Source organism: Rhinatrema bivittatum, chromosome 7 (genome assembly GCF_901001135.1).
Source record: "Rhinatrema bivittatum chromosome 7, aRhiBiv1.1, whole genome shotgun sequence".
Taxonomy (NCBI): Eukaryota; Metazoa; Chordata; class Amphibia; order Gymnophiona; family Rhinatrematidae; genus Rhinatrema; species Rhinatrema bivittatum.
Window position 1 is genome coordinate 87,136,397 of NC_042621.1, and position 27,540 is coordinate 87,163,936.

The 27,540-nt window shown below is 48.3% G+C and overlaps 1 protein-coding gene across 10 annotated transcripts in view; it reads right to left on the bottom strand.

The window, feature by feature from the left end:
* Positions 1-27,540, bottom strand: part of ZC3H18 (zinc finger CCCH-type containing 18) — a 302,002-nt gene that overhangs the window by 58,294 nt on the left and 216,168 nt on the right. For 7 of the 10 annotated variants that reach the window (XM_029608640.1, XM_029608639.1, XM_029608642.1 and 4 more), the window contains 4 exons: positions 21,611-21,619; positions 20,498-20,700; positions 14,244-14,470; positions 13,879-13,917 (listed from right to left, as the gene is read on the bottom strand). In XM_029608640.1, coding sequence (XP_029464500.1) covers positions 13,879-13,917; positions 14,244-14,470; positions 20,498-20,700; positions 21,611-21,619 — 478 coding nt within the window. The remainder of the gene's footprint in view (positions 1-13,878; positions 13,918-14,243; positions 14,471-20,497; positions 20,701-21,610; positions 21,620-27,540) is intronic. The other 3 variants (XM_029608643.1, XM_029608641.1, XM_029608644.1) reach the window with 3 other exon arrangements.

A 27,540-nucleotide genomic window follows, 5' to 3' on the forward strand; every position in this document is an offset into this window, starting at 1 on the left:
CAAACCTTTCTTGAACCCAGATACACTAACTACACTAACCACATCCTCTGGCAACAAATTCCAGAGCTTTATTGTGCATTGAGTGAAAAAGAATTTTCTCATATTAGTCTTAAATGTGCTACTTGCTAACTTCATGGAATACCCCCTAGTCCTTCTATTATTCGAAAGTGTAAATAACCGAGTCACATCTACTCGTTCAAGACCTTTCATGATCTTAAAGACCTCTATCATATCCCCCCTCAGCCGTCTCTTCTCCAAGCTGAACAGCCCTAACCTCTTCAGCCTTTCCTCATACAGGAGTTGTTCCATCCCCTTTATCATTTTGGTTGCCCTTCTCTGTACCTTCTCCATCGCAATATATCTTTTTTGAGATGCGGCGACCAGAATTGTACACAGTATTCAAGGTGCGGTCTCACCATGGAGCGATATAGAGGCATTATGACATTTTCCGTTCTATTAACCATTCCCTTCCTAATAATTCCTAACATTCTATTTGCTTTTTTGACTGCTGCAGCACACTGAGCTGAAGATTTTAAAGTATTATCCACTATGATGCCTAGATATTTTTCATGGGTGGTAGCTCCTAATATGGAACCTAACATCGTATAACTACAGCAAGGGTTATTTTTCCCTATATGCAACACCTTGGACTTGTCCACATTAAATTTCATCTGCCATTTGGATGCCCAATCTTCCAGTCTTGCAAGGTCCTCCTGTAATGTATCACAGTCTGCTTGTGATTTAACTACTCTGAATAATTCTGTATCATCCGCAAATTTGATAACCTCACTCGTCGTATTCCTTTTCAGATCATTTATATATATATATTGAAAAGCACCGGTCCAAGTACAGGTTCCTGAGGCACTCCACTGTTTACCCTTTTCCACTGAGAAAATTGACCATTTAATCCTACTCTCTGTTTCCTGTCTTTTAACCAGTTTGTAATCCACGAAAGGACATCGCCTCCTATCCCATGACTTTTTAGTTTTCGTAGAAGCCTCTCATGAGGGACTTTGTCAAGTGCCTTCTGAAAATCCAAATACACTACATCTACCGGTTCACCTTTATCCACATGTTTATTAACCCCTTCAAAAAAAAATGAAGCAGATTTGTTAGGCAAGACTTCCCTTGGGTAAATCCATGTTGACTGTGTTCCATTAAATCATGTCTTTCTATATGCTCTACGATTTTGATCTTGAGAATAGTTTCCACGTGGACCGTCTGACCCTGGAGCTGAACTGTAGCCCCGCCAATCTGACTGCTCGGTCTTCCAGGCGGTTTATGCTCCAGAGCGCTTCTTCCTTGGTCCGACGTCCTTGGGCCGTCAGTTCCTGAAAGTGAGCTCCCCAGCCATGAAGGCTTGCACCTTTCGTGAGGACCAGCCAGTTCGGCGGGAACAGGGTTACAGCCCTGCCTGGGTGAGCTTCCTGCAGCCACCACTGAAGTGGAGAACATACTTCAGCCGGTAGGGGAGGCGAATCAAAGGTCTTGAGACAGGGGGGATTCCAATGTGTCAGCAGGGAGCATTGAAGTGGTCGCACGTGTGAACTCGCTCATAGTACTACCTCCAGGATTGAGACCATCGAACTGAAGACCTGGAGATAGCTCCACATCGTTGGGCGAGTGGAGTTTGTCTACCAACGGACTTGGGACATCCACTCCCTTATGCGCATGGGTGGGAGGAAAACATTGCACTGCTTGGTGCCACGCTGGACTCCCAGATATGCCAAGCACTGGGAGGGTTTGGGACCTCTTTGGCCCGTGTATACGACCCAACCGACTTCCTGCAGCAGGGAGGTCACCCTGCTGCAGGAAAACTCTCTTCCACGGCTTCCCCACATTATACAGTCATTCAGCAATGGGTGCACCAGGATTCCCTCTTTTCTCCTTACTGCCCCTATGACCACCATAATCTTGGAAAATGTTCTGGGGTGGTGGCCAGGCCAAAGGACAGTGCCCGGAACTGATGGTGGCCCAGTACCGCAAGGCGTAGGAAACGCTGATGTTCTTGGCGGATTGAAATATGAAGGTAGGCCTCGGAACGGTCCAGGGAGGTTAAGAACTCTCCCGGTTGTATGGCCATTATCACAAAGCGTAGAGATTCCATGCGGAACTGAAATACTCATAAATGTCGGTTGATACTTGAGTTCTAGAATGGGGTGAAAGGAACTCTCCTCTTGGGTATGATAAGATAGATGGAATAATACACCATATCTTCCTGGGGCGCAGGTACTGGAACTATAGCCCTCAACCTGAAGAGCCTTAACCAAGTTAGACCTCACTGTCTGCTTCTTGTGCTGGAAGTAGTAAGGGGATATCATGGACATGTCCCAAGGAGAGTAGTGAAAACTCCAGCACATATCCTTCTCGTATGTCCTCAGTACCCCTTTGTCCAAAGCGATCTTACCCCATTGCTGGAAAAAGAGGGACAGTCAACCTCCTATCTCCTTGTCCCAAGGGAGGGTCAGCTGAACTTCATGGGGGGGGAGGGGGTTTCGAGACGAACTTGAACCCAAACTTGCCCCTGTCTTGGACTGCCAACTCCGAAAGATCTGAGACCTCCCGAAGGACTGAGGCTTCTGAAATGTCACATTTCTGTAGGGCTGAAAGCATTGGGAGTCCCTGAGCCAACTCCTCTTGACAGAGGGGTGCTATAACTGCTTTCCTCTTGTCTTCTGCTAGCCGTGGCCCTGGAGTTCGCCCCATTTACTGTCCAACTTTTCCAATTTACTTCCAAAGAGGAGTGATCCCTTGAAGGGCAGGTTCGTGCAGTTTGCCTTAGAGGTCATGTCAGCTGACCAATTTTGCAGTCATTGGGGTCTTCCGGCCGCTACCACTGAGGCCACTCCTCTGGCTGAGGTACAGACTAGGTCAGATCCCGCCAAGAAGCAATCTGTAAGGTCCTTGCTTATCACATCAAGGCCTTGTTCAAGCATGGACCCCATCAGACTATTATGCATATCCTTCAAGGCTGCTCCTCTCTTCCCTGGGATAGTTGTTCGTTTCAAGACGGCGCAGACCAGCACATTCACCAAACGCTCTCTTGCTGCCTGCTTCTTGGGGCTCCCAATCCAAGTCAATCAACTCCTGGATGGCTTCCAGTACTGGAAAGTAGCAAGAGGCTTTCCGTAGGGAAATCAGATTTGACCAAGGAATCTGGCTCCTCCTCCATGTCATCCAGGTCCCTGCCAGGGATATCCTTGGTGAGGTGAGGCATGCCTCGAGGTCTGTCGACAGTGGTGAGAAAGGGATTTTTACTGGTTGAGGTTCCAACTGACAGGGGCCAGTGAGGAGGCAGGCTTCACATGTATGATGGTTTTCATGGCCCTGGCAAAATAATTCCACTGACGAGAAGGCGGCAGGGCCCCTGCCTAGCCCAGGAAGTACTGGGGTTGGTGCTGCTGAATTTCCCTCTCCCACAGATGGCCCAGTCCTGGGCTACAAAGATCTGTGGTGCTTCTAGCTAAGGCTGTGGCTAACCCATCATCTGAATGGGAGGAGCTGGGCCTTATCAAAGTCTGAAGAAGTCAACTCTCCTTGGACTTCCTCACAGTACTGACACAGGTTGGAATTTAGGTCAGGCTAAGAACCCCTAATATGACAAGCAGCACAAAGAGCAAAGTGCTTAGGTTTCTTGGTTGCTGGCACCATTGGCGGCAGTGACTGTGCATTCCAATCCGCTCACGCTTAAAAAACTATATGCGCACAAATTCAGAGCGCCTAGAAGGGAGTGTGGTGAGGCGAGCATTCGGTCCGTGCACTCAGCTTTTCCTTTATGCGTTTACAACATTGTACACTTAAGAATGCACAGACATAATGCACACAGCGCTTTTGGAGTTGTGCACATAAGTATGCGCTGATGTAATGCGGTCACATGCACAGCACTCTCAGGGTTGTGCACGTAAGTATGTGCTGACATCACATGCTCAGTGCAAACACTTTCAGAGTTGTGAGCATAAGTATGCGCTGAAGTTACGCTCACAGCTGACGCATTGCGCGTACTGACGTTCTATGTAGGGCCATAGAACACACATAGGAACGCGCACAAGATGGCGCCAATGAGGCCGACCACGCAGTGTTCCTAATACGGGGCCTAGCCCACCGAAGGCTGCTCAACCCACTTGGAGGTCCAATTCCCCTTATTCCCCACGGGAGCGGGAACGTCTGTATTGTTCGCTGAGCATGGAAATCGGAGGAAACCTACTGGAAGTCCCTCCAATCGTCTCTGGATTGGTAATTTTTTTTTTTTTTTTTAACTTACCTGAGCTCAGCACTTACCGGCTGAGTACAGAGATGGTCTCCGCCTGCGGGGGGAGAGGGCTTTGGCAATCACTGCCGCGCTTGGCTTCCTGTACCTACTCCCTTTCAGCTGCTTCAAGCAGCAAAGTCCACGCCGGGAACAGACTACCAGACTAAGGCACACCTCTGAGGGATCTTGGAAATCACCTCAGGAATTCTCAACTGGAGGAGGGACCTTTAGGTATCACCGCAGGAGAGCAGGTTCAATCTTTCTCCAATTTAAAGGTAGAAATTTCTTCTTCCAAATGATACAGCGATCCAGATAGGGAATGCACGTCCACATCTGCGGGGCTGAGGTCACTGCAGGGGTATATCGAAGGTGACATCAGCTTTGAAACCTGATTCTGTCTCCATCTGCTAGCAGGGGAGCATATAACCCATTGGTCCTGAGCCCATCTGGCTACATGCTGGGAAAATGATTTTAAATAAATAAATGTAGAGGTTGATGAGAAAAAAAGCAAAATTGCTTAACAAATATTTCTGTTTGGGCCGAAGCAGGACCACATAAAACAAATAAATAAGAATGGAAGTGAGGTAAACCTCAATCAGTTTTCAGAACAGTGTGTTTCTGAGGCGCTAACTAAACATAAAATAGATAAGGCAATGAGGCCAGATAGGATACATCCGAGGGTATTAAGGGAACTTAGAGATGTCCTGGTAGCTCCGCCGGCTGACCTTTCAATGCTTCTTTAGAGTCTTGAGTAGTTCTGGAGGAAAAGGGTGGATGTGGTTTCTATTCATAAAAGTGGAAGTAGGAGGAGGCTGGGAGCTACAGGCCAGTTAGTATGACCTCTGTGTAGAGCAAACTAATGGAATCACTGCTAAAACAGAGAATAGTGCAATTTTTGGAATCTAATGGATTGCAAGATCCAAATCAGCATGGTTTTACCAGAGGTAAATCTTGTCAGACGAATCTGATGAATTTCTTTGATTGGGTGACCAAAACGTTGGATCAAGGGAGCACACTAGATGTAGTGTACTTGGATTTCAGCAAGGCCTTTAACACAGTTCCAACACAGAAGACTTATAAATACATTGTGCTCCTTTGGTATGGATCAAGGGAGAGCACTAGATGTAGTGTACTGGATTTCAGCAAGGCCTTTAACAAAGTTTCTCACAGAAGATTTATAAATAAATTTGCTCCTTTGGTATGGATCCTAGAGTGACTGAAAGAAAACTGGTTCTTACCTGATAATTTTCGTTCCTGTAATACCACGGATCAGTCCAGACCATGGGTTATGCCTCCCTTCCAGCAGGTGGAGACAGAGAAAAACTTGAAAGGCACCCTCACTTAACCTGGTGCGTCTCCTGCATCCCTTCAGTATATAGAGTATCAAAGCAGAATAAGACTAGCAATGAATCAAGCAAGAACAGAACTTTAAGAACATATAACATATAACCGTAGCTTTCTTTTTTAGTATGCTGCAATAACATAACCTGAATATGCACGCACGGACTTTACAGATCCCCCTGTAATTATCAGGTAAGAACCAATTTTCTTTTCCCTGTACGTACCCGGATCAGTCCAGACCATGGGATGTACCAAAGCTTCCCTAAACCGGGTGGGACCTCGCGAGTCCCGTGGCAATATGCCACTGCCAAAATCTCCGGGCGCCTGAACGACCAAGCTGTAGTGGCAAGCAAATGTGTGGAGTGTCTTCCAAGTAGCAGCTCTGTAAATCTCCTGAGGCGATACCAACTGGCATTCGGCCCACAAAGCTGCTTGAGAGGAATATAATGGGCCTTCAGGCCCTCATGAACAGGTCTTCCTTTACAAATGTATGCAGATGAAATGGTTTCTCTCAACCATCGTGCAATCATCATCTTAGACGCCTTGTGACCCTTCCTGGGACCGCTCCATAGAACAAACAAATGATCTGAGAGTCTGAAAGAATTTGTGACTTCCAAGTAACGTAACAAGGAACGCTGAACATCTAGCTGACGAAGCTCTCGTGCATGTTGAACATCGTTTGACAAATGAGGAAAAGCTGGAAGCTCAATAGATTGGCTTAAATGAAAAGATTTATTTTTGTATATACCGACATTCAATCTGACATATCACATCGGTTTACATTCAGGTACTGTAGGTTTATCCCTAGAGGGCTTACAGTCTGTTTGTACCTGAGGCAAAGATGAGACCGCCTTAGGCAAAAAGGACGGAACCGTTTGGAGAGAAACTCCTGAGTCAGAGATTCTCAAAAAGGGTTCCCTACAGGAGAGAGCTTGCAACTCAGAAATTCGGCGAGCTGAGCATATAGCTACCAAAAACACTGTTTTCAAGGTGAGGTCCTTCAACGTCACCGACCTAATAGGTTCAAACGGCAGATCACACAATACATGAAGAACCAAATTAAGACTCCATGTCGGACATACCAGAAGGACAGGGGGCTTCAAATGCCTTACTCCTCTGAGGAAACGCACCACATCTGGATGTGATGCCACCAAGCTACCAACCAGAGTGCCTAAGGCCGCCACCTGTACCCGGAGGGAGTTAAGAGACAAGCCCTTGGCTAAACCACATTGCAAAAAAGCTTATCATCTGAGCAATCGTAGCGTGTCTGGGAAGAATATCTCGCTCACGACACCACATTTCAAAAACCCTCCATACTTTAATGTATGAGAGAGAGGTAGACGTTTTCCTGGCTTGTAGCAGTGTAGTGATCACCTCCTCAGAATACCCCTTCTTCCTTAATCTCCACCTTCCAAAAGCCAAGCTGCTAGACAAAAGCGAGCTACCTGGTCGAAATATATAGGCTCTTGACGGAGAAGACATGGAAGATGCCTGCGTCGTAGAGGGCCATCCATGGCCAGATTGATGAGATCCGCAAACCACAGACGTTGGAGCCACTTGGGAGCCAAGAGGATTACCCTCCCTGGGTGGACCTCTAGTCTGCGAAGCACCTTGCCTACCAGAGGCCAAGGAGGGAACATGTACAGAACTGATGTTGGCCAGGGAAGTACTAGCACATCGACCCCCTCTGCGCCGTGATCTCTCCTGTGACTGAAAAAGCAAGGAGCCTTGGCATTGTCCCATGTTGCCATCAAGTCCATGTGGGATTCCCCCATCTGCGAGAAATGAGATCCATCGCTCTGTCCGAGAGTTCCCACTCTCCGGCATCTATGCGCCTCCGATTCAGGAAGTCCACTTGTATGTTGTCCTTCCCGGCGATGTGAGAAGCCACTAGCATTGCAAGATTTTGCTCCACCCAAGCCATGAGTAGCTCCGCCTTGTTGGCTACAGCTTGACTTCTGGTGCCTCCTTGACGGTTGATATAGGCCACCATCATCGCATTGTTAGATAGAATGCGAACCGCCTGATGGCATAAATGGGGGAAGTGTTGCAAGGCCAAGTGAACCGCTCTGATCTCCAGGCGATTGACAGACCATCCGGACTCCTCCAGGGTCCAGCTGCCCTGTACTGAAAGATACTAGCAAACAGCTCCCCAGCCGGAGAGACTGGCATCCGTGGTCACCACTATCCAGTTCGGAACTTCCAGATCCACTCCTCGAGATAGGTTGTGTGGGCAAAGCCACCACCCAAGACTGGACCTGGCGTGATCGGTGAGTGGCAAAGGGAATTGGAAATTCTCCGACTTGGGATCCCACCGGGAAAGCAATGCTCGTTGTAATGGTCTCATATGAGCAAAGGCCCAAGGAACCATCTCCAGAGTAGATGCCATCAAGCCGAGAACTTGAAGGTAGTCCCAGGCCCTGGCAGCGGGAGTGCCAACAAGCGACGAACTTGCCCCATCAATTTGTTCATTCAGTCCGTTGGGAGAAAAACTTTCCCGACCGAGGAGTCGAACCGGGCTCCCAGAAATTCCAATGTCTGAGAACGGGTAGATGTGAATCGGTTTTTTACTCTTTCGGATAGTAGAAAGACTAGGGGGCACTCCATGAAGTTAGCATGTGGCACATTTAAAACTAATCGGAGAAAGTTCTTTTTCACTCAACGCACAATTAAACTCTGGAATTTGTTGCCAGAGGATGTGGTTAGTGCAGTTAGTATAGCTGTGTTTAAAAAAGGATTGGATAAGTTCTTGGAGGAGAAGTCCATTACCTGCTATTAATTAATTTGACTTAGATAATAACCACCGCTATTACTAGCAATGGTAACATGAAATAGACTTAGTTTTTGGGTACTTGCCAGGTTCTTATGGCCTGGATTGGCCACAGTTGGAAACAGGATGCTGGGCTTGATGGACCCTTGGTCTGACCCAGTATGACATGTTCTTATGTTCTTAGGGGACAAGATTGCTCTTGGCCTGACTGATTACCCAGCCGAGGGATTCCAAGAGAGTGGTCACCTTGTGGATTGCTTCCACATAGCATTCCCTTGACTTCGCCCTGATGAGCCAATCGTCCAGGTAGGGATGCCGCTACAACCATCATGACCTTGGTGAAGATACAGGGTGCGGTCGCGAGACCGAAGGGCAGAGTGCAGAACTGGCAATGCATTCTCAGGACCATGAAGCGAAGGAACTTTTGATAATCTTCGCGGATGGGAATGTGCAAGTATGCCTCCATCAGATCCAGAGAAGCCAGGAATTCTTCCTTGTGTACAGCCACGATGACTGAACGCAGAGACTCCATGCGAAAGTGTGGCACCTTGAGAAACTTGTTTACCTTCTTGAGGTCCAAAATTGGCCGGAAGGATCCTTCCTCCTTCTTTGGAACTACAAAGTAAATGGAGTACCTTCCTTTCCTCCAGTGTTCTAGAGGAACCAGCTTTATCGCTCCCAGAGCTAGGAGACATTTGAGAGTCTGACGCACAATCTGCCATTTGACTTGTGAGCCGCATGGAGATATTAAGTAGAAGACTCTGAGAGGCCGAGCAAATTCCAAAGCGTAGCCTCATTCTATTATGCTTAGCACCCACTGATCGGAAGTAATTCTGGCCCATGCCTTGTAAAACTGGGGCAGGCAACCCCCAACCCAAGGGATCGAGGGATGGGCTGGCCCAGTCTCATTGTGTAGTCTTGGAGGCGAAAGAGGAAGAAGGAGCTCCCCCCTCTCGAGAGGTTCTGCGTCCCCGAAAGGACGAGGACCAGGCTTGGCTCCTGGCCAACAGTTGCCGCTGTTCGGTCACTTGCTGCCTGTTCTGCCGAAACCTCTGCTGCCCCCGAAAACGAGAGCGGGAAGATGGGAAACCTCTGGAGGGTTTCAGTTTGTCCTCTGGTAACTCGTGAACTTTGTTCTCCCCCAGGGACTTTATCAACTGTGCCAAATCATCACCAAATAAAAAAAACATTTTTAAACTGAACAGCCCCAAGCTGAGCTTTGGAGGAAACATCCGCAGACCAGTTGCGGAGCCACAAAAGTCACCTTGCCAACACTGCCGATGACATGGTGTGAGAGGAGGTGTGGAGCAGGTCATATAGTGCATCCTCCCCATATGTCACCGTAGTTTCCAACTGCTGCGCCTGTTCGGATTTTCCCAGAGGAAGAACTCTAGATGTCAGCAATTGCTGGACCCAGCGCAGGCTCGCTCGCAGCATATAACTGCTACACACCACCGCCCGGATACCCAGAGCCGACACTTCAAAAATGCGCTTAAACAGGACTTCCAGCTTGCGGTCCTGAAGATCCTTGAGAGCCGCAGAGCCTGCGACTGGAATAGTGGTCCGCTTGACAACAGCTGAAACTGAAGCGTCTAACCTTAGGGGACCGCAGGAGCTCCAGAAACTCATCCAATAATGGATAAAGCTTATCCATGGCTTGACCAATCCTAAAACTAGCATCCCACTCCCTGGTCATCAGCTGCTGAAGCATGGGATGGAAAGGAAAAGCCCAGGTCCTGCAGCCGAACCTGTGGGGGGAGATCCACTCCGAGCTCAGAAAGAACTGCAGGAATAAGGGGTTCTAATTCCTTTCTCTGGAACAGACGAACCACCTTAGGGTCATCTCCATCCAAGGGGTTTTGTTTCCCCTGGTCATCATCCAATCCCCCCACGAGAGGCCCCTGCATCTGCAGCCGCACTGCCCGGAACCACTGGAGCGGCTGAGCCTCCCGAAGCCACAGCACCTTTTAATTTTGCGACCTGTAGAGACGCGAACACATAGCTAGTTCACTCTTAGTTAATTTTAAGGGATAACTTAACCCCAGAACAGGGCAAGACTGCAGGGTTTGCACCACCTCCATCTGCTGGAGTCAGAGAAATACTGAAGGGATGCAGGAGGCACACCAGTTTAAGTGAGGGTGCCTTTCAAGTTTTTTTCTGTCTCCACCTGCTGGAAGGGAGGCGTAACCCATGGTCTGGACTGATCCGGGTATGTACAGGGAACTGGGTTAGAAACTGGCTGAGTGAGAGGCAGCAAAGGGAAGTGGTAAATGGTGTTTTTCTCTGAGGAGGGTGTTGTTACTAGTTATGTTCCTCAGGGATTGGTCCTTGGACAGGTTCTTTTCAACATTTTTGTGAACGACATAACAGAAGGGTTGTCGGGAAAGGTCGGTCTTTTTATGAATAATAAAATCTGTATAACAGGGTGGACAGCCAGGAAGGAGTGGAAAACATGAGGAGAGATCTAGTGAAGCTCAAGAAATGGTCTAAGGTCTGGTAGCTAAGATGTAATGCTAAAAAATGTAGATTAATGCATTTAGGATGCAAAACCCCAAGGATAAGATATATAATATTGGAGGTGAAATTCTTCTAAGCACAAAGGAAAAGTGGGATCTGATGATCTTAAGGTGGCCCAATAGGTGGATAAAGTGACAGTAAAATCCAGAAAGATGCTTGTCTGCATAGGGAGAGGAATGGTCAGCAGAAAAAGGGAGGTGATATTCACTTGGATTGCTGTGTACAATTCTGGAGAGCACATCTTCAAAAGGATATAAACTAGATGGAGCTGGTCCAGAGGTGGCTATTAAAATGGTCAGTGGTCTTTGTTCTAAAGCATATGGGGATAGACATAAAGATCTACATATGGATACCCAAGAGGAAAGGCAAGATATGGGAGATATGATAGAGACATTCAAATATCTCAAAGTTACCATGCACAGGAGAGGTGGGAGTCTTTTTCAATAGAAAAGAGGCTCTAGAACAGTGGTTCTCAACCCTGTCCTGGGGACCCCCCCCAGCCAGTCGGGTTTTCATGATATCCACAATGAATATGCATGAGATAAATTTGCATGCACTGCCTCCATAACATGCAAATTTTCTCTCATGCATATTCATTGTGGATATCATGAAAACCCGACTGGCTGGGGGGGTCCCCAGGACAGGGTTGAGAACCACTGCTCTAGAACGAGTGGTCAAGAGATGAGGTAAAAAGGAGTAGACTCAGGAAATTTTTTTTTATGGAGAGGGTGGTGGAACAGATTCCCAGTGGAAGTGGTGTAGACAAAAAAAAAATAGTATCTGAATTCAAGAAAGCATGGGACAATTACAGGGGATCTCTAAGGAAGTGATGAGAATTATAATGCTACATTAATTGGACGGACGGTCAGACTAGATGGGCCATATGGTCTTTTTCTGCCGTCATGTTTCTATGTATGCTCTCATCAGGTGTAAGACTGCACAATTTGACTGATTTTACTCTTCAGTAAAGAAATAAGCCAGGAAGCATGGCAATACTGAATTGCACAACGAGGTAAACTGGATTTACAACACTGCCTGATGTGTGCAGAGGCACACAGCCAAAGGCAATGACTTCACGTCATCAGAAGCCGGCTTGTATAATAAATTCAATCAGCGTGCACAGCAGTGCTGTCATGGAGGGACAGGATCTAGCGGGGTGTGCATTACAAAGTGTCGCTCACCTCTCAGGTTTGTTTGTAGGCGTGTGTGTGGAATTTCCCCAAAAGGCAAGCTGGGCATAGCTTCATTTGGAGGCTAACGACGCAGACAGATGTGGTGTGGCACACAATGCTGTCACCCTCACATAGTGTCTTGTGATGCCTCCTAACACTATGCTCTACATACCCCTTCAGCGAATTGCGTCACAGGATATCCCAGCAGCAGCTGATATTCTCTATTCATTTTTATTGATTATTTTACATTAGCAGAGAGGAAGTTGTGCAATAACTGTAGAGCCATTAACACTCAGCGAACAGGAAATTTGAATGCTTCTGTTTGTTTAAAGGAACAATACACACACTAGACTTGGTTGCTGCTCCAGAAACCAGAAGCCTTCGGTGTTCATACCACAGCATGAATTACTCTGTGATGCTGCACCCCAGCATCAGGACAGGAGCTGTGACCCTCACACATGCTGCCTATCATATGGTTCCCTCTATTCAGACCATAATGGAAGTCTCGGACATGAACCTCCTGATTGTAAAGAAGCACCTCCCTGCTTTTTTTTTCAGGTCAGAACTACAAATCTGATCCATAATGGCAAATGATACTGTTTGTCAGGGAGAGAGATGCCCTGAAAGCTCTAATCATACTCTAAAGATTGTCTCTACAGGTAATAACCTTTATAACCTGTGCTCAACTATAAAATCAATAATGTGCACATAAAACCCTCAGAGAAATAAGAAGGGGGTGGAGGTCACACTAAAAGTCTAGACAATGGCAGAAAAAGACCAACTGATGCATCCCAAGTACCCAACTAATCCTATCCACACTAAGGATGTACCCCAGCTGCCAACAATATCATGTGACGGCCTGCAGGATGTCATTGCTTATCCAGGACAAAATAGCTTTTATCTTCTTCCTCCACTGTGCACCATCCTTTTGGGTAGCTGAACATGCAAGATGCCCTTTTCATACCCATGTCCAACCGCAAAGTCCTGCAATAATCCAAGCAGCCACCAACACCATGACAGCCTTTATATGAACATCCATCCTCCCAGATCCCTGCTACCACTAACCCGGTTAACCAGAGGAGCATATGTAGCCTGCTAGTCAAACCCGGTTACCAAAATGCCTGTTTCCGCTAGGACTTCTAGCTCTGGTTAACACACTACTTGCAGCCTGCCACACAGACCTAGCTGCTAATTCATTTTTTCTCTATCTCTTCACTTTTTGTAACTAAGGATTATTTGTGCTTAGCCCAGGCTTTTTTTTTCCAATCCATTACTATTTTAACTTCCAGCACCGATTCCGGGAGGGCACTAGTATCCACCCCCTCTACATATTTAAGTATTTCTTGATGATGCTCCCGAGTCTACCCCTTCCTCTAGAACTTCCTTTCCATTGACAAAGCTTTACTTCATGTGCAGTGTTAATACCTTTCACTATCCTCTCTCTCCAAGACAGGATTCAAAAGCTTTACTCAAATTCAAGTGCCCAGGTAAAAGCGAAGGTGCTTTGGATCCCACGACCTACAGATTCAATAAGCTTCACTATTCTTTTCTTTAGAAGAGTCTGCGTTCATTTTCCCCGACACTGAAGTCAGACTAACCAGTGCGTCACTTCCAGCCTCCTTTATCATCACTTTCATAAAGAGTGACATCTTGCAGAACCAGTCCTGTCTGCAAGGATCTACTGAGCAAGTGCTTCGGTGGAGCCAGCGGGAGCTGAATTGATATTCTAGCATGCATTCCGCTCAGCTCCCTCAGTCCACCTTCAGTTCTCCTAGTTCCACACACCCTTCCTCTACATGGTGAGACTTCTACCCCACTTACATACGTACCCTTTCCAACAGTCTGCGCCCCTTCTCCGCTCCCACCTCCTGTGAATACCAAACAGAAGTTATTTATTTAGCATTTCCCCCGCCACACATTCATCCTCATTTCTTCCTGGTCTTTACAACCTTCAAGGCTGAAAAAGTCTTGTCAATTTGCTTTTCCTCTTTAACTATCTTTTTTTTTTTCCATGTACATCTTTGTCATCCTGACACATTTATTACATCCTCATTTCCAAAATCCGATTTTTTTTTTTTTTTTGCCCTGCCTTGATCCTGTCCCACACTCAATTACCAAAAGCTGGATCAGGACCTAATTCGGATGTCCCTGCCCTATTCTGGATCCTGGGGCAGCAAGCCTTCCCCCATCTCACCTTATTTAAGAGTGTCAGCTTGATCTCTTTGTGGGCACTGAAGCTGCTCTGTTGGGGCTGGGGCTGGGGCTGTGGCTGCGGAGGGGGAGGCTGGGATGGCTGCTGAGATGCTTTGCTAGGCTGCGAGGGTTTGGGGGCGGGCTTGGGGGCTTTGGAGGGCTGTGGTGGTGGTGGCACGTCCCGTTTCCGCTTTTCCTCCTTAACACTATCTTCTTTTTTCGTTTTTGCTGAAAAATAAATACACAGGAGATCAGTCATAGGCTGTTTTAACTCATTTCTTTGAGAAGAGAGAGACTTCAGACACAGAAACATTCACGTATCAGCTCAGTACTAGATTACAAAGGGAAGCTGGTGTCTGCTAATGAAAGAACAGAAAAGCAATTTATGAACATTTGTAGAAAAAAAATACTGTCAACGAAATAATTTTCATCCATTGATGGCGAGGGACAGAGTGAGAGGCTGCCTAACACAAGGTTACTGAGAACCGTGAGGCCAAGCAGCTGGTAAGAAGAGTGATTATAATTAATGCTATGGACCAGTGCTATACATATACTGCCTTGTACAAGCAGGCATTCAGCAGTCAGGAACATAACTAGGTTATAACGGCAAGCCATCACTGCTGCTTAGATTACACTTTGTTGACTGAAAAGGAAAGTTGGCTCTTACCTGCTAATTTTCATTCCTGGAATGCCAGGGATCAATCCAGACTCTTGGGTTTTGTCTCCCTTCCAGCAGATGGAGACAGAGTTCCGCAGACACTGCCATATAACCCGGAGTGCCACCTGCAGTCCCTCAGTATTGACCTGTACCCAAGCCAAGATTCATACCATAACAATCCTAATGAAAGGGAAACAACCTCCCAAAACAAGCAGGAGAAAAAGTGGAACCCCACAATGGAAATATCCTCTCTTTCCAACCACAAACCAGGAGAAAAATCCTGAAATCCTAAGCAGTTCTGCATCATATATACAAAAGAAGTACGAGCAGACTCGCCTCCTCAAGCAGGGCGGGACTCTGGACTGATCCGTGGTATTCCAGGAACGAAAGATTTGCAGGTAAGAACCAATTTCCTTTCCTGTTTGTACCCGGATCAGTCCAGACTCCTGGGATGTACCCAAGCTTCCCTAAGCGAGAGTCCCACTTGAAGAACACTCTCACCAAAGTCCATAGCTTCTGGAGCCTGGACATCCAAGCAATAATGTCTGGCGAAAGTGTGCAACGACTTCCAAGTGGCTGCCCGACAAATTTCCTGCGGCGATACCTGCTGGCACTCAACCCAAGAAGCCGCCTGCAACCGACAGAGTGAGACCTCAGTCCCACTGGGACAGGACGCTCCCTACAGATATAAGCTGAGCCTACAGCCTCCTTCAACCACCTTGCTATTGTGGATTTTGAGGCCTTCTGCCCCTTCTTAGGCCCACTCCATAGCACAAACAGATGGTTGGACACCCGGAAGCTACTGGTGACCTTGAGGTAATGCAAAAAAGCGTGATTTACATCCAAACATTGCAGGTCCCTTGCGTGCGATGTTAATGCGTCCAAATTTGGGAAAGCCGGAAGATCTACCATCTGAATCAAATGGAACACAGACACAATCTTTGGGAGAAAAGAAGGCACCGTACGCAATGAGATCCCAGAATCCAAGATCTCTACCCGACAACGCTTGCAGCTCCGAAGTTTTTCTGGCCGAACAAATTGCCACAAGAAAAACAACCTTCAAAGTGAGATCCTTCACAGTTGCCCTCCTTAGAGGCCCAAAAGGAGCCACCCACATTCTTCTTACGACTAAGTTAAGATTCAGGGAAAGACATATTTTCTGCACCAGAGGATGCAGATGCCTTGCCCCCCAAAGAAAACGCACCACATCCAGATGAGCAGTCAAAGACATTCCATGTAACTTGACCTGAAGACAGCCCAAGGCCATGACCTGCACCTTGAGAGAGTTATAGACCAAGCCCTTCACCAACCCCTTCTGCAAAAAGGTTAAGATGTGTGCCACCGAGGTCTGATTTGGTCTTACTCCCTGATCTGTACACCAGACCTCGAAGACTCTCCAGATCCTCACATAGGACAAAGAATTGGATGTCTTTCAAGCCTGCAACAAGGTGGAAATAACATACTCCATATATCCTTTCCCCCGAAATGCTTCCTCTCAAAAGACAAAAGCGATCTGCCTGATCCGAAAATATTGGACCCTAAGAAGCTAGCCGCAATGGACGGTCTACCACCAGATTGATCAGGTCAGCAAACTACGGCCACTGTGGCGCCACCAGGATCACTTCTCCCAGATGATTTTCTATCCGCCGTATCACCTTGCCCACCAGCAGCCATGACTCAGCTGGGCCTGACCAAGCCACCATGAAAAATTTGACCTTGTAGCCTCCTCAACCAACAGCAGAAGATGAAACTGTTCCGACAAAGGATCCCACAGGGAAAGAAGAGATTTTTGCAGAGGCCACATGTGTGTAAAAGCTCAAGGAACCAGCTCCAACGTCAATGCAATACAGCCTAACACCTGAAGGTAGTACCAGACCTTAGGCATCACAGCATTCAACAGCCTGTGAATCTGCTTCTGCAGCTTGAGAATGCTACCCTCTGAAAGAAAAACTTTTCCTAACCTGGTGACGAAGTGCATTCCTAAGAATTCCGGAACCTGAGATGGGGTGAAATGACTTTTCAGCAGATTTACCACTCAGCCTAGAGACCTCAACTGCTGCAAGACCTGAGACACCATTTGACTGCAGAGGACTTCTGACTTCGCCCGAATGAGCCAGTCATCCAGCTACAGGTGAACCAGAATGCCATCTTTCTGAGTGTCACCGCCACAACCACCATTACCTTGGTAAATGTAAGTGAAGCCGTTGCCAAACTGAAAGGAAGGGCACAAAACTGAAAATGCCTCCTGAGGATGCCTCCCCCAGGAATCATTGGTGATATGGGTGGACTGCTTTGTGCAGGTATGCTTTGGTCAAGTCTAGAGAAGCCAGAAACTCTCCTTTGCGCACTGCTGCAATGACCAAGCACAGGGTTTCCATGAGAAAACGAGGAATCCTGAGAGCCACATTCACCTTTTTCAAATCCAAAATCGGACGGAAGGACCCTTCCTTTTTTATACCATGAAATATATGGAATACCTACATATTCTTTATTCCCCCATAGGCATGGGAACGATAGCTCCCAGCCTCTGTAAACGATCCATGGTTTCTTGGACCACCTTCCTTTTGCTGAATGGAGTGCAAGGGGAGACCATGAATAAGTCTTCAAGTGGTTGAGAGAATTCTAACGCAGAACTGTCTCTTATCACGCTTAGGACCCACTGGTCTGTCATTATTTTGGCCCATTCCTCGTAAAACAGAGTTAGTTGTTCTCTAATAGGAGGAACAGAGGAGTGGACCGGCCTCACTTCATTATGAGGACTTAGCTCCACTAGATCCCTGGTTGAGACTGTTTGGCATTCTGTCCCCTCGAAAGGACTGGCTCCAGGATTGCTGCCTCCCGACTCCTTGTTTCTGGGCTCCCACCAGAGGCCTACTCTGATGAAACCTTCTATTTGGCTAGAAATGAGAATGCCCTGCAAAAAAAACCCTTGCTTCCTTTTGGCTTAACCTCTGGCAAACTATGCCATTTGGTCTTTCTGAGAAGCTTTACAAGCTCTTCCAAGTCCTCTCCAAATAGAAGCTTTCCTTTGAAAGGCAATGCTCCTACGCGTGACTTGGACCAAACATCCGCCAACCAGTTCCTTAACCAAGGAGACGCCTGACCGAGACTGCCAACATCTTAATTCTTGAAGTTCGGATGAGGTCATACAAGGCATCCGTGACATAAGCCACTGTTGCCTCCAGACAGTCTGCCTGTTTAGCCTCGGATGCAGACAGTGATCTTGTAGCCTGCAACTGCTGCACCCGGCGCAGGTTAGCCCTCTGCATAAAGCTACTGCAAACCGCAGCCTGTATGCCTAACGCAGACACCTCAAAAATCTTTTTGAGGTGAATTTCCAATTTCCTGCCCGGCATATCCTTCAGCACCGTGGATCCAGCCACAGAAATGGTGGTCTTCTTACTGATTGCTGACACTGACGCATCCACTTTAGGGAGCGCTAAAAGCTCAAGCGTGTCTTCAGGCAACAGATACAATTTTGCCATCGCTTGGCCTACCTTCAGGCCTGTCTCTGGAGCATCCTACTCTCTGGCCACTAACTTCTTCACCAATTTGTGAAAGGGGAAGGCTTTCGTTGGACCCCTTAAGGCCATCCATGACTAGGTCCACTCCTCCTTGATCAGACTCCTCCTGGGGAACCTTGATTCCCAACTCTTCAAGATCATGGGGAATCAAGAGCCACAGCTCCTCCTTATGGAAGAGACACATCACTTTACAGTCGTCCCCTTCAGCGACAGGTACCTGGCCCAACCCCTCATCTGGCTCCACCACATCCGGGCTAGTATCAGGAACAGCCAGGTCAGGAGAGGCAAGTACTGGCGGAATTCTTTCCTCTGATTCCTGAGAGTCTTCATACGAACTACCAGGACATGCATCATCCCGAGGACCCTGTAAGCCTGTCTAAGAACCTGATCCGTGGAACTCCTAGGTCTTTACCAGCCACGATCCAAGGTATCCCTGAGCCCGATCTGACTGCTTCCAAGTTGCTTTCCTTGCCAAGTATGCCTCATGCATAAGTAACACAAACTCGGAGGAAAACACTGCACGGCCCTCAGACTCATCCCTGAAGAGATCCCCTTCTTCATCTGAATCAGACTCCCTCCTGTTCGGGGAGCTCTGCATTGCCAGAGACAATGGGGGAGGAAGATCCTCTGACCCCCTAAGAGGTACTGAAGCCCCTTCAGCTGAAGAAAACATGGCCACCATTCCTGCGCCCGGCAGGAATGGCGGCCTTCAGAGGTGCTCCTGCATCTGTCTTCTGCTTGCCCTGCCGCTCCGATGTAGCCTCCACCTGCCTCGATTCACCCTCTCCACCAGAGAAGCATAGTGAGCAGAGCCCGGTGCTCGAGAGTCACATGTGCATTGTGCACGAGCAGCAGGCACTGCCGCGCACCATCAGCCTGATGAGAAGAAATCGTGCCGGACAAGAAGGCCCAACGACGTGGCTGATGAGCCCTGCCACCTGAGGAATCCCACCCCAGCAAAGCAAAAACTTAACCGATACCTCCCACAGCCTTCCCAGCTGCTGCAACGCTGCTGCTCTGCTTGCTTTCTCTTTCCTTTTGCTTTTTTTTTTTTAATAAACTTTGTTATTTTTTATTTAAACTTTAATTAGAGAAGAGCAGAATTAAAAAAGAGGGTACTTTTCTGTGCAGCAGAAGAGCTGCAGGACGCCAAGAATTCTCCTGAGAGGGAGGGAACTGGCACCACCAGATACCCACATCCAGTGGCAAAAGAAGTGAGCCAGGCAAGGGTTCCCAACCCCCTGCTCGTCCACCTCAATACCAGGAGGGATAGACCCACCAGGGCTTAGCAACCTCCTGGGAGGACTCCTAAAACTATCTCCTTTGCTTTTTTTTTTTTTTTAAGACTGCAGTATTTGCACCTCTACTATCTTCTGGAGACAGAGAAATACTGAGGGACTGCAGGTGGCACACCAGGTTATATGGCAGTGTCAGTGAAAGTTTCTCTGTCTCCATCTGCTGGAAGAGAGGCCAAACCCAGGAGTCTGGACTGATCCGGGTATGAACAGGAAAGCGGCAATTGTGTTTCAGACAGATCTCTTTCCCTGTGGAGGCAACATTTCACTCAAGGCTACAGGATGAGGGCTTTCATCAGCCTGCTGGTGGAGGCCCCAGGTGCAGTGTCAGTCCTTGTCCTGCTGGCCAGGAAGTTGGGAGTGGGGGAGAAGCCTCCATCAGCTGCGAATGACTGCCTAACTTCCCCTGACCATTGCTACAATAAAGGCCTGAAAAAGACTCTGACTGCATTGGCAACACTGGGAAGAACACAGTGCAGCAAGAGATCACATTACTAACACTTGTGTAGTTTCTTTTAATCAAGACTCAATTGGTCTTATTGATAATCCATTTATTTTGGGAAAGAGAAATCTGAGGAATAATTGCATTTTTTATTGTGCCTTATTTTGTCTGGTTTTTTTTTTTTTTTTTAAATTTGAATTACTTATGCTCCCTTTATCGTCCCTGAAGCTCCTAGGTGAACAAACAATGACCTCACCCTAGCAGACAGGCACTGGTTCATAAGACTGATCTCCTGGCTCCTAGTACGAATGGTGAGATAAGAATGAGGGAATTCACATTGTGAGATGTCACCTTCCCGTGGTGGAGCTGGACGGACACCCTTCTTCTCCTTGGGCTGTGCTGGCGTCAGGGAACGGGAACTCGCAGAGGAGATGGGACTAGCGAGATCAGCGTACATGTCTTCCGAGTCAGCACTGCGTACGGAGCTACTGCTAGAGGAGGCACTAGAAACAGATGAAACACTGCTCACACTCAGGGATCTGCAACACACAGGTAGAAGACAAATTATATATTTAATCACACCAAGCCCACTGGTGCCAGAAAACCACAAAGTTATTTGCAGTGGGAGTGTGTGTGTGGGGTGGGGGTGGGGAATCTAACTCATTATCAGCATCCCTGCTAGTACCTTACAGGAATTAACTACTAAGACTAACCATTCTTAAAAACATGCCAAGAAGAAAAGGATGTGTAGATCTTGGGATCTCTATATGCATTCTGCTTTTAACAGATTTCACTAGGTAAATTCAAGGCAACACACTAACACACCAGATAATAATTAGTGACGTTGCAGTGCTTTTGCTATGCTGCCAAATACAGGGGGATTTCCCACAAACCTAGAAGTTTAGCATTTAGCTATGCGGCTATATCTGGAACGGGAGGTGGAACTAGTCCTAAGGCAGCTAGAAACGTACAAATTCCACTGTAGCCGGAAAGTAGCAACACAAAACCAGTTACTCTAAAGCCTGAAGAAAACAGGAGCCACGTGCTACGTAGGCAGAGGAAAACAGCTCTCTGTGTAAACTCTGATTATACTTTTACTGCAGGATTTCTGCAGAAGAAATGCCATGTAAAAATGTTTAATTTATCATGGAAGCACTGTCTAAAGCAGCACATCATCCAGTGCACAACCACCACTGGGGTTCAGGGGACTCTGGTATACTCTTTAGGGTTGAAAGGAATGGGCCAGGCAAATTGGAGAGAGGCAAGACAGAAGAAACTGCTAGCAACATTTTTATGACAGCACCTCTCCATCTGACTTTAGCACCCCAGTAATGGAGGGATTCAGCTGGTTTCTCTCATTGTGCATGAGGGCATGCAGTGTTGATCAGACCTTAAATGTGATCAAAGCTTCTAGAGAGAGGCTACTTATCTTACAAATAACACACATACCTGGACTTTCTAGGTTCCACAGCAGCAATCGTTGACACCCAGAAAAAAAAGGGAGGAGATAAAGTCACAATTTGTTTGTGCATAGAATTCATAATTTTTTTCTGGATTCTCAATTAAACATTGCTAGGAATGGTTTACAGTTCTAGATACACAGAGCTCACCTTCCCTGCTGCAAATCCTGTCTGGGAAACTTGTTTTATTTTTTTCTAACAATAATAACATACACAGCACATACAGAAAAAGCTAAATTGTTCACCTGCAACAGGTATTCTCCATTGACAGGAGGATATCATCAGCCACACAAGTGGGTGACATCGTTCAATAGTGCCGAGACGGAAAAGCTATTTGAGAGCTCAAAAAAACCACAAAAGGCTTTCTGAGCATGTGTGGCTGCTGCCATGCAAATCTCCTCAGTGTTAATTAGCAAGCTAACCTTCAGCTCTATCGGGGAGGAGGATGGGATTGTGTGGCTCATAGGGAGTACCTATGGACAAGGAGGACAGAGATCAGCCACAAAAGTGGGGACTCCCGAGTTGGGGGTTGCATGAAATTGTTTATTATGCTTTTACGTATGTTATCAGTGGAATATGCACCTTATATTTATGCTACAAGCTGGAGGGAAGAGTTGAAGCAATCGATGAAATAATCTCCTTAGAACTACTTGGTCAAAACAGGTGTCTTCATGCAAAGCATTTTCAAGGCAGTACTGAGCAGTAAAGGTATGCATGGAAGAGCAGGCGTGAGCTTTGCAGATATCTTCTATGGAGGCGAGCGAAGATGGGCTAAGAAGCTGCTGTAGCATTGAGTTGATGGGATTTTTATTTTACTTTGAAGGTGGTGATCTGATTGAGTAGAACAACAAGCAAAGGAAAATTGGTTCTTACCTGCTAATTTTCGTTCCTGTAGTACCACGGATCAGTCCAGACCGTGGGTTGAGCCTCCTGTCCAGCCCATATCAGGACAGAGCCTACCCTGCATCCCTTCAGTATAAACACTTTCAAAGCAGATATAACTCCCAAAAGATCAAGCAAGTAACAAGAAAACGGATAAATTGAACAATTGAAAGAATTCTGTATAAAGAAACACTCTTGCATAAAGATTTATTTTCATTTTCATCTGTGAGATGCTTCCGGTGCCTTAAGTAATAATAGAAGATTCAGGTATCCGGAAACCTGTAAAGGAAGAAAAACTTCGAGCGGATGGAGCAGATCCAGCACGGGAGGGTGTCTGGACTGATCCATGGTACTACAGGAATGAAAATTAGCAGGTAAGAACCAATTTTCCTTTCCCTGTACGTACCTGGATCAGCCCAGACCGTGGGATGTACCAAAGCTTCCCTAGACAGGGTGGGACTGAGACAGTCCCGCTCGAAGAACCTGCCGCCTGAAGGAGCCAAAAACTGGGGCCTGTACATCAAGGCGGTAATGACGAGCAAAAGTATGCAAGGATTTCCAAGTAGCTGCTCTACATATTTCCTGCGGAGAGACCGAATGACTCTCCAACCACGAAGTGGCCTAAGAAAGCAAGGTGTGGGCCTTTAAGCCTTCCGGAACCGATCGGCCCTTACAGATGTAAGCCGAAGTAAGAGCCTCCTTTAGCCAATGTGCAATAGTGGCCTTTGAAGCCTTATTACCCTTATTGGGGCCACTCCACAGGACAAACAGGTGATCCGAGACCCAGAACTCATTTGTAACCGGGAGGTAACGTAGTAAAACCCGTTTTACATCCAGGCACCGCTGATCATCCCCACATGTGTTTTCTATGTCTTCAGAAGAAAAGGCCAGAAGTTCTACTGACTGGTTGACGTGAAAGGAAGACTCGACCTTTGGCAAGAAGGAGGGTACCGTCTTGAGGGATACCCCTAAATCAGAAAAACATAGAAAAGGTTCCCTGCAAGATAAAGCTTGGAGCTCCGACACCCTTCTGGCGGGACAAATGGACACCAGGAAGACAGTTTTGAGAGTCAAATCCTTAAGTGTTGGCCTCCGTAGAGGTTTGAAAGGAGCTTTGCAGAGAACCCGAAGAACCAGGTTAAGACTCCACGAAAGACAAGTAGCCTGTACCGGCGGTTTCAAATGTTTTGCCCCCTTGAGGAAGTGGACAACATCCGGATGAGTCGCCACTGTGTAACCCTCAATGTTGCCTAAGAGGGAGCTGAGGGCGGAACCTGCACCCACAGGGAACTGAAAGACAAATCCTTGGATAGACTGTTCTGGAGAAAGGAAAGGACCTGGGAAACTGGAGCCTTATGAGCCGAGACTCCCAAAGCGGCACACACATTTTCGAAAACCTTCCATACCTGGACATAAGCGAGAGAGGTAGCCGGCTTCTGGGTCCTCAACAGAGTGGATATAGCTTCTTCCTTATAGCCCTTCTTTCTCAATCTCTGCTTTTCAAAAGCCAGGTCACTAGACAAAAGCGATCCGGCAGATCGAAAAATACAGGACCCTGCCGAAGAAGGTGGGGGAGATGACCGAGGCGGAGAGGGCCGTTCATGGTGAGGTTCATCAGATTCGCGAACCACGGTCTGCGGGGCACTCTGGAGCCACTATAATTACAGGACCCTGATGGAGCTCGATTCGTCTGAGCTCTTTACCCACTAGCGGCCAAGGAGGGAACACGTACAGGAAAACGTCGTGAGGCCAGGGGAAGACCAGCGCATCCACTCCTTCCGCGCAATGTTCCCTTCTGCGGCTGAAGAACCTGAGAGCTTTCACATTGTTCATGGTGGCCATCGGATCTAAGTGTGGGGGAGCCCACCTGCGGACTATCAGATTCATCGCTCTGTCTGACAACTCCCACTCGCCGGGGTCTAACCGGTCGACTGAGGAAATCGGCTTGAACATTCTCCTTCCCCGCAATGTGGGATGCTGCTAAGCGCTCTAGGTGATGTTCCGCCCAGGCGAAGAGCTTGCTGGCTTCCAGAGCCACCAGGTGACTCCTGGTGCCGCTCTGCTGATTGATATAAGCTACCGTGGTGGAGTTGTCCGAGAGAACCCGCACCGCCTTGCAATGGAGTAAAGGAAGGAAGACCTTGAGAGCCAGGCGTACCGCTCGAGCTTCCAATCGATTGATGTGCCAGCGAGATTGGACTGGGGACCAGTATCCCTATGTAGACTGGGTCTGGCACACCACTCCCCCCAGCCGGACCGTCCACACAGGGATACTGGTCCCCAGTCCAATCTCGCTGGCACATCTGCGGCATATGAAGGGACACCCCCTTCAGAAGGTGGGCAGGTGAGAGCCACCATTGCAGCTCTGCGACGGTAGACTCGGAGAGCGGGATGGGCGTCTGAAATTGCTCCGATACCGGCTTCCAGTGGAATAGCAAAGCTTTCTGTAACGGACGCATATGCGCAAACACCCAAGGAACCAGATCAATAGTGGAGGCCATGGACCCCAGAACCTGGAGGTAGTACCAGGCCGTGGGCAGAGCAAGTGAGAGAAAAGTGCGCACTTGGTCCCTGAGTTTGAGCGCCCGCGCATCTGGAAGGAACACCTTGCCGACTCGAGTGTCGAATCGCGCCCCCAAAACTTCCAGGGTCTGGGATGGCTGAAGCTTGCTCTTGGGAAAGTTGATTATCCACCCAAGGGAGATTAGACAAGTCAGGATCTTTTTGACCACCAGCTTGCAGAGAAACTCCGATTTGGCCCAGATGAGCCAATCGTCCAGGTAAGAGTGGACCAGAACTCCGTCTCAACGAAGAGAGGCCGCCACTTCCACCATGACCTTGGTGAAAGTGCGCGGCGCCGTTGTGAGACTGAATGGGAGCTCCAGAATCTCGAACTGGAGATACCGCTGATGGTTGCGGCGAATCGAATGTGCAAGTAGGCCTCCATCAGGTCGAGCGATGCCAGGAATTCGCTGAACAAACCGTTGCTATTACAGCCCTTAGGGTTTCCATTTGAAAATGGGGAACCTTGAGAGCCCGGTTGACTTGCTTGAGATCCAAAATTGGACGAAAGGAGCCTTCCTTTTTTGGGAACGACGAAGTATATGGAATATTGGCCGGACCCTTGTTCCTTCACTGGGACCTGGACTATGGCACCCAGTTCCAGCAGCCTGCTCAGGGTCTCGTCAACCGCAGGTCTCTTTCGACTTCCACAGTGAGAGATTAGGTGAAGGTCCGGTAGGTCTCGAGCAAATTCTAATGCGTAGCCTTTTTCTATCACCTCTAGGACCCACTGATCCGTCGTGATCTTGACCCATTCTTCGAGAAACAGGGACAGCTGTCCACCTAAGTTTAGAACGGAGGAATGGGCCGGCCATTCCTCCGTTCTGTTGCTGGCTACTATCCCAAAGGGTGGACGTCCTCGAAAGGAATGAGACCAGGATTAGGATCTGGAAGCATTGCCTCTCAGAAAGGAACCTCGTGCTTTGCTGTTATATCGACGTTGACCTCTGAAGCGAGTGCGAGAAGGAAAGAAAGCCTTAGACTATTTCGGGCGGTCCTCCGGCAGTTTATGAACCTTATTCTCCCCCAGAGATTTAATAAGCTGCTCTAGGTCCTCACCAAAAAGCAACTGACCCTTGAAGGGGAGAGTGCCCAACTGCGCTTTAGAAGAGGCACCCGCAGAACAATTTCTCAGCCAGAGGAGACGCCTGGCCGAGACCATGGCTCTGGCTTGCACCCGTAGAAGATCGTAAAGGGCATCGGCCCCATAAGCAATCGCGCCTTCTAGCCAATCCGCCTGCTCCGCCTCTGCAGATGGGAGGTCTTGGATGCCGAGTAATTGTTGAACCTACCTGAGGTTTGCCCGCTGCATGAGACTGCCGCAGATTGTCACCCGAACTCCTAAGGACAAGACTTCAAAAATACGCTTGAGATAGAATCCCAGTATGCGGTCCTGGACATCCTTCAACGCTGTAGCCCTCACCACTGGGATGGTGGTGTGCTTGGTAACCGCCGAGACGGAGGAATCCACCTTGGGCATGTTAAGCATATCAAATCAGTCCTCAGAAAGAGGATAGAGCTTGTCCATAGCTCTACCCACTCGGAGTCCTGCCTCCGGGGACTCCCATTCCCGAAGGAGCATCAGCTTGTGCATAGGATGGAATGGGAATGTATGTGGAGGATCCCTAAGTCCCGCCAGGACGGGTCCACAATAGCAGGCATAGCGGCTGTAACCGTACCCTCAAGGGGCACCTCAATTCCCAGTTCCTGCAGTATGAAGGGAATGAGCGGTTCCAGTTCCTCCCTTTGGAATAAGCGAAGCACCCGTGGATCATTCCCCTCGAGGGAGGGGTTGGGAAACAGAGGATCAGCATCTAGATCCGGATCAGGGACCGCCGGCGGCTGAGGGGGGTCCGGAGGCAGTGGGACCCCCAGGACCACCCTGACCCTAATTGAGCCCTGCCCCTCCGGCGCCTTAAGAGTTGCGGAGAAGAAACTTGCGGGTTCTTAGACGGGGGGGGGTCCTCCTCCTCCTGTAGACTAGCTAGATAAGATTTGTGCATATGGAGCACAAACTCGGTGGAAAAACGAGACTTGGACTTCCCGGGGGGGGGGGGGGGGGGGGAGAGGGAGGGGGAAAGTGTCAGATACCCCCTCTGGGTGATGAGGGGGGGGCTCAAATCCGGAGGGGAAATTAAAGAATCGGGCTCACCCTCCTCCTGCAGTCCCGATTCAGCATCAGAAAGTGCTCCCAAAATGGCCACCATTCCCGCGGTTTTCCGAGCCACGCGGTGTGCAGCTCGTCCCCGGGTCGCAGTAGTCGCGGGTGCCAAGGAGGGACCCTCCCCACCCGGTAAGCACCCGGAGCAGAGCCCGCCACGGGAGAGCCACATGGCAGGCTCCCCGCAGGCGTTACACACTCTGGAAAGCGGCATCAGCTACAGAAAAAAAAATCGCTGTGAAGGAAAAAGCAGCTGAGCTGTGCTGAGCCCGCTGGTCAGCGGAGGCAGAGGCTGAACGCTGCCAGAGCTGTCC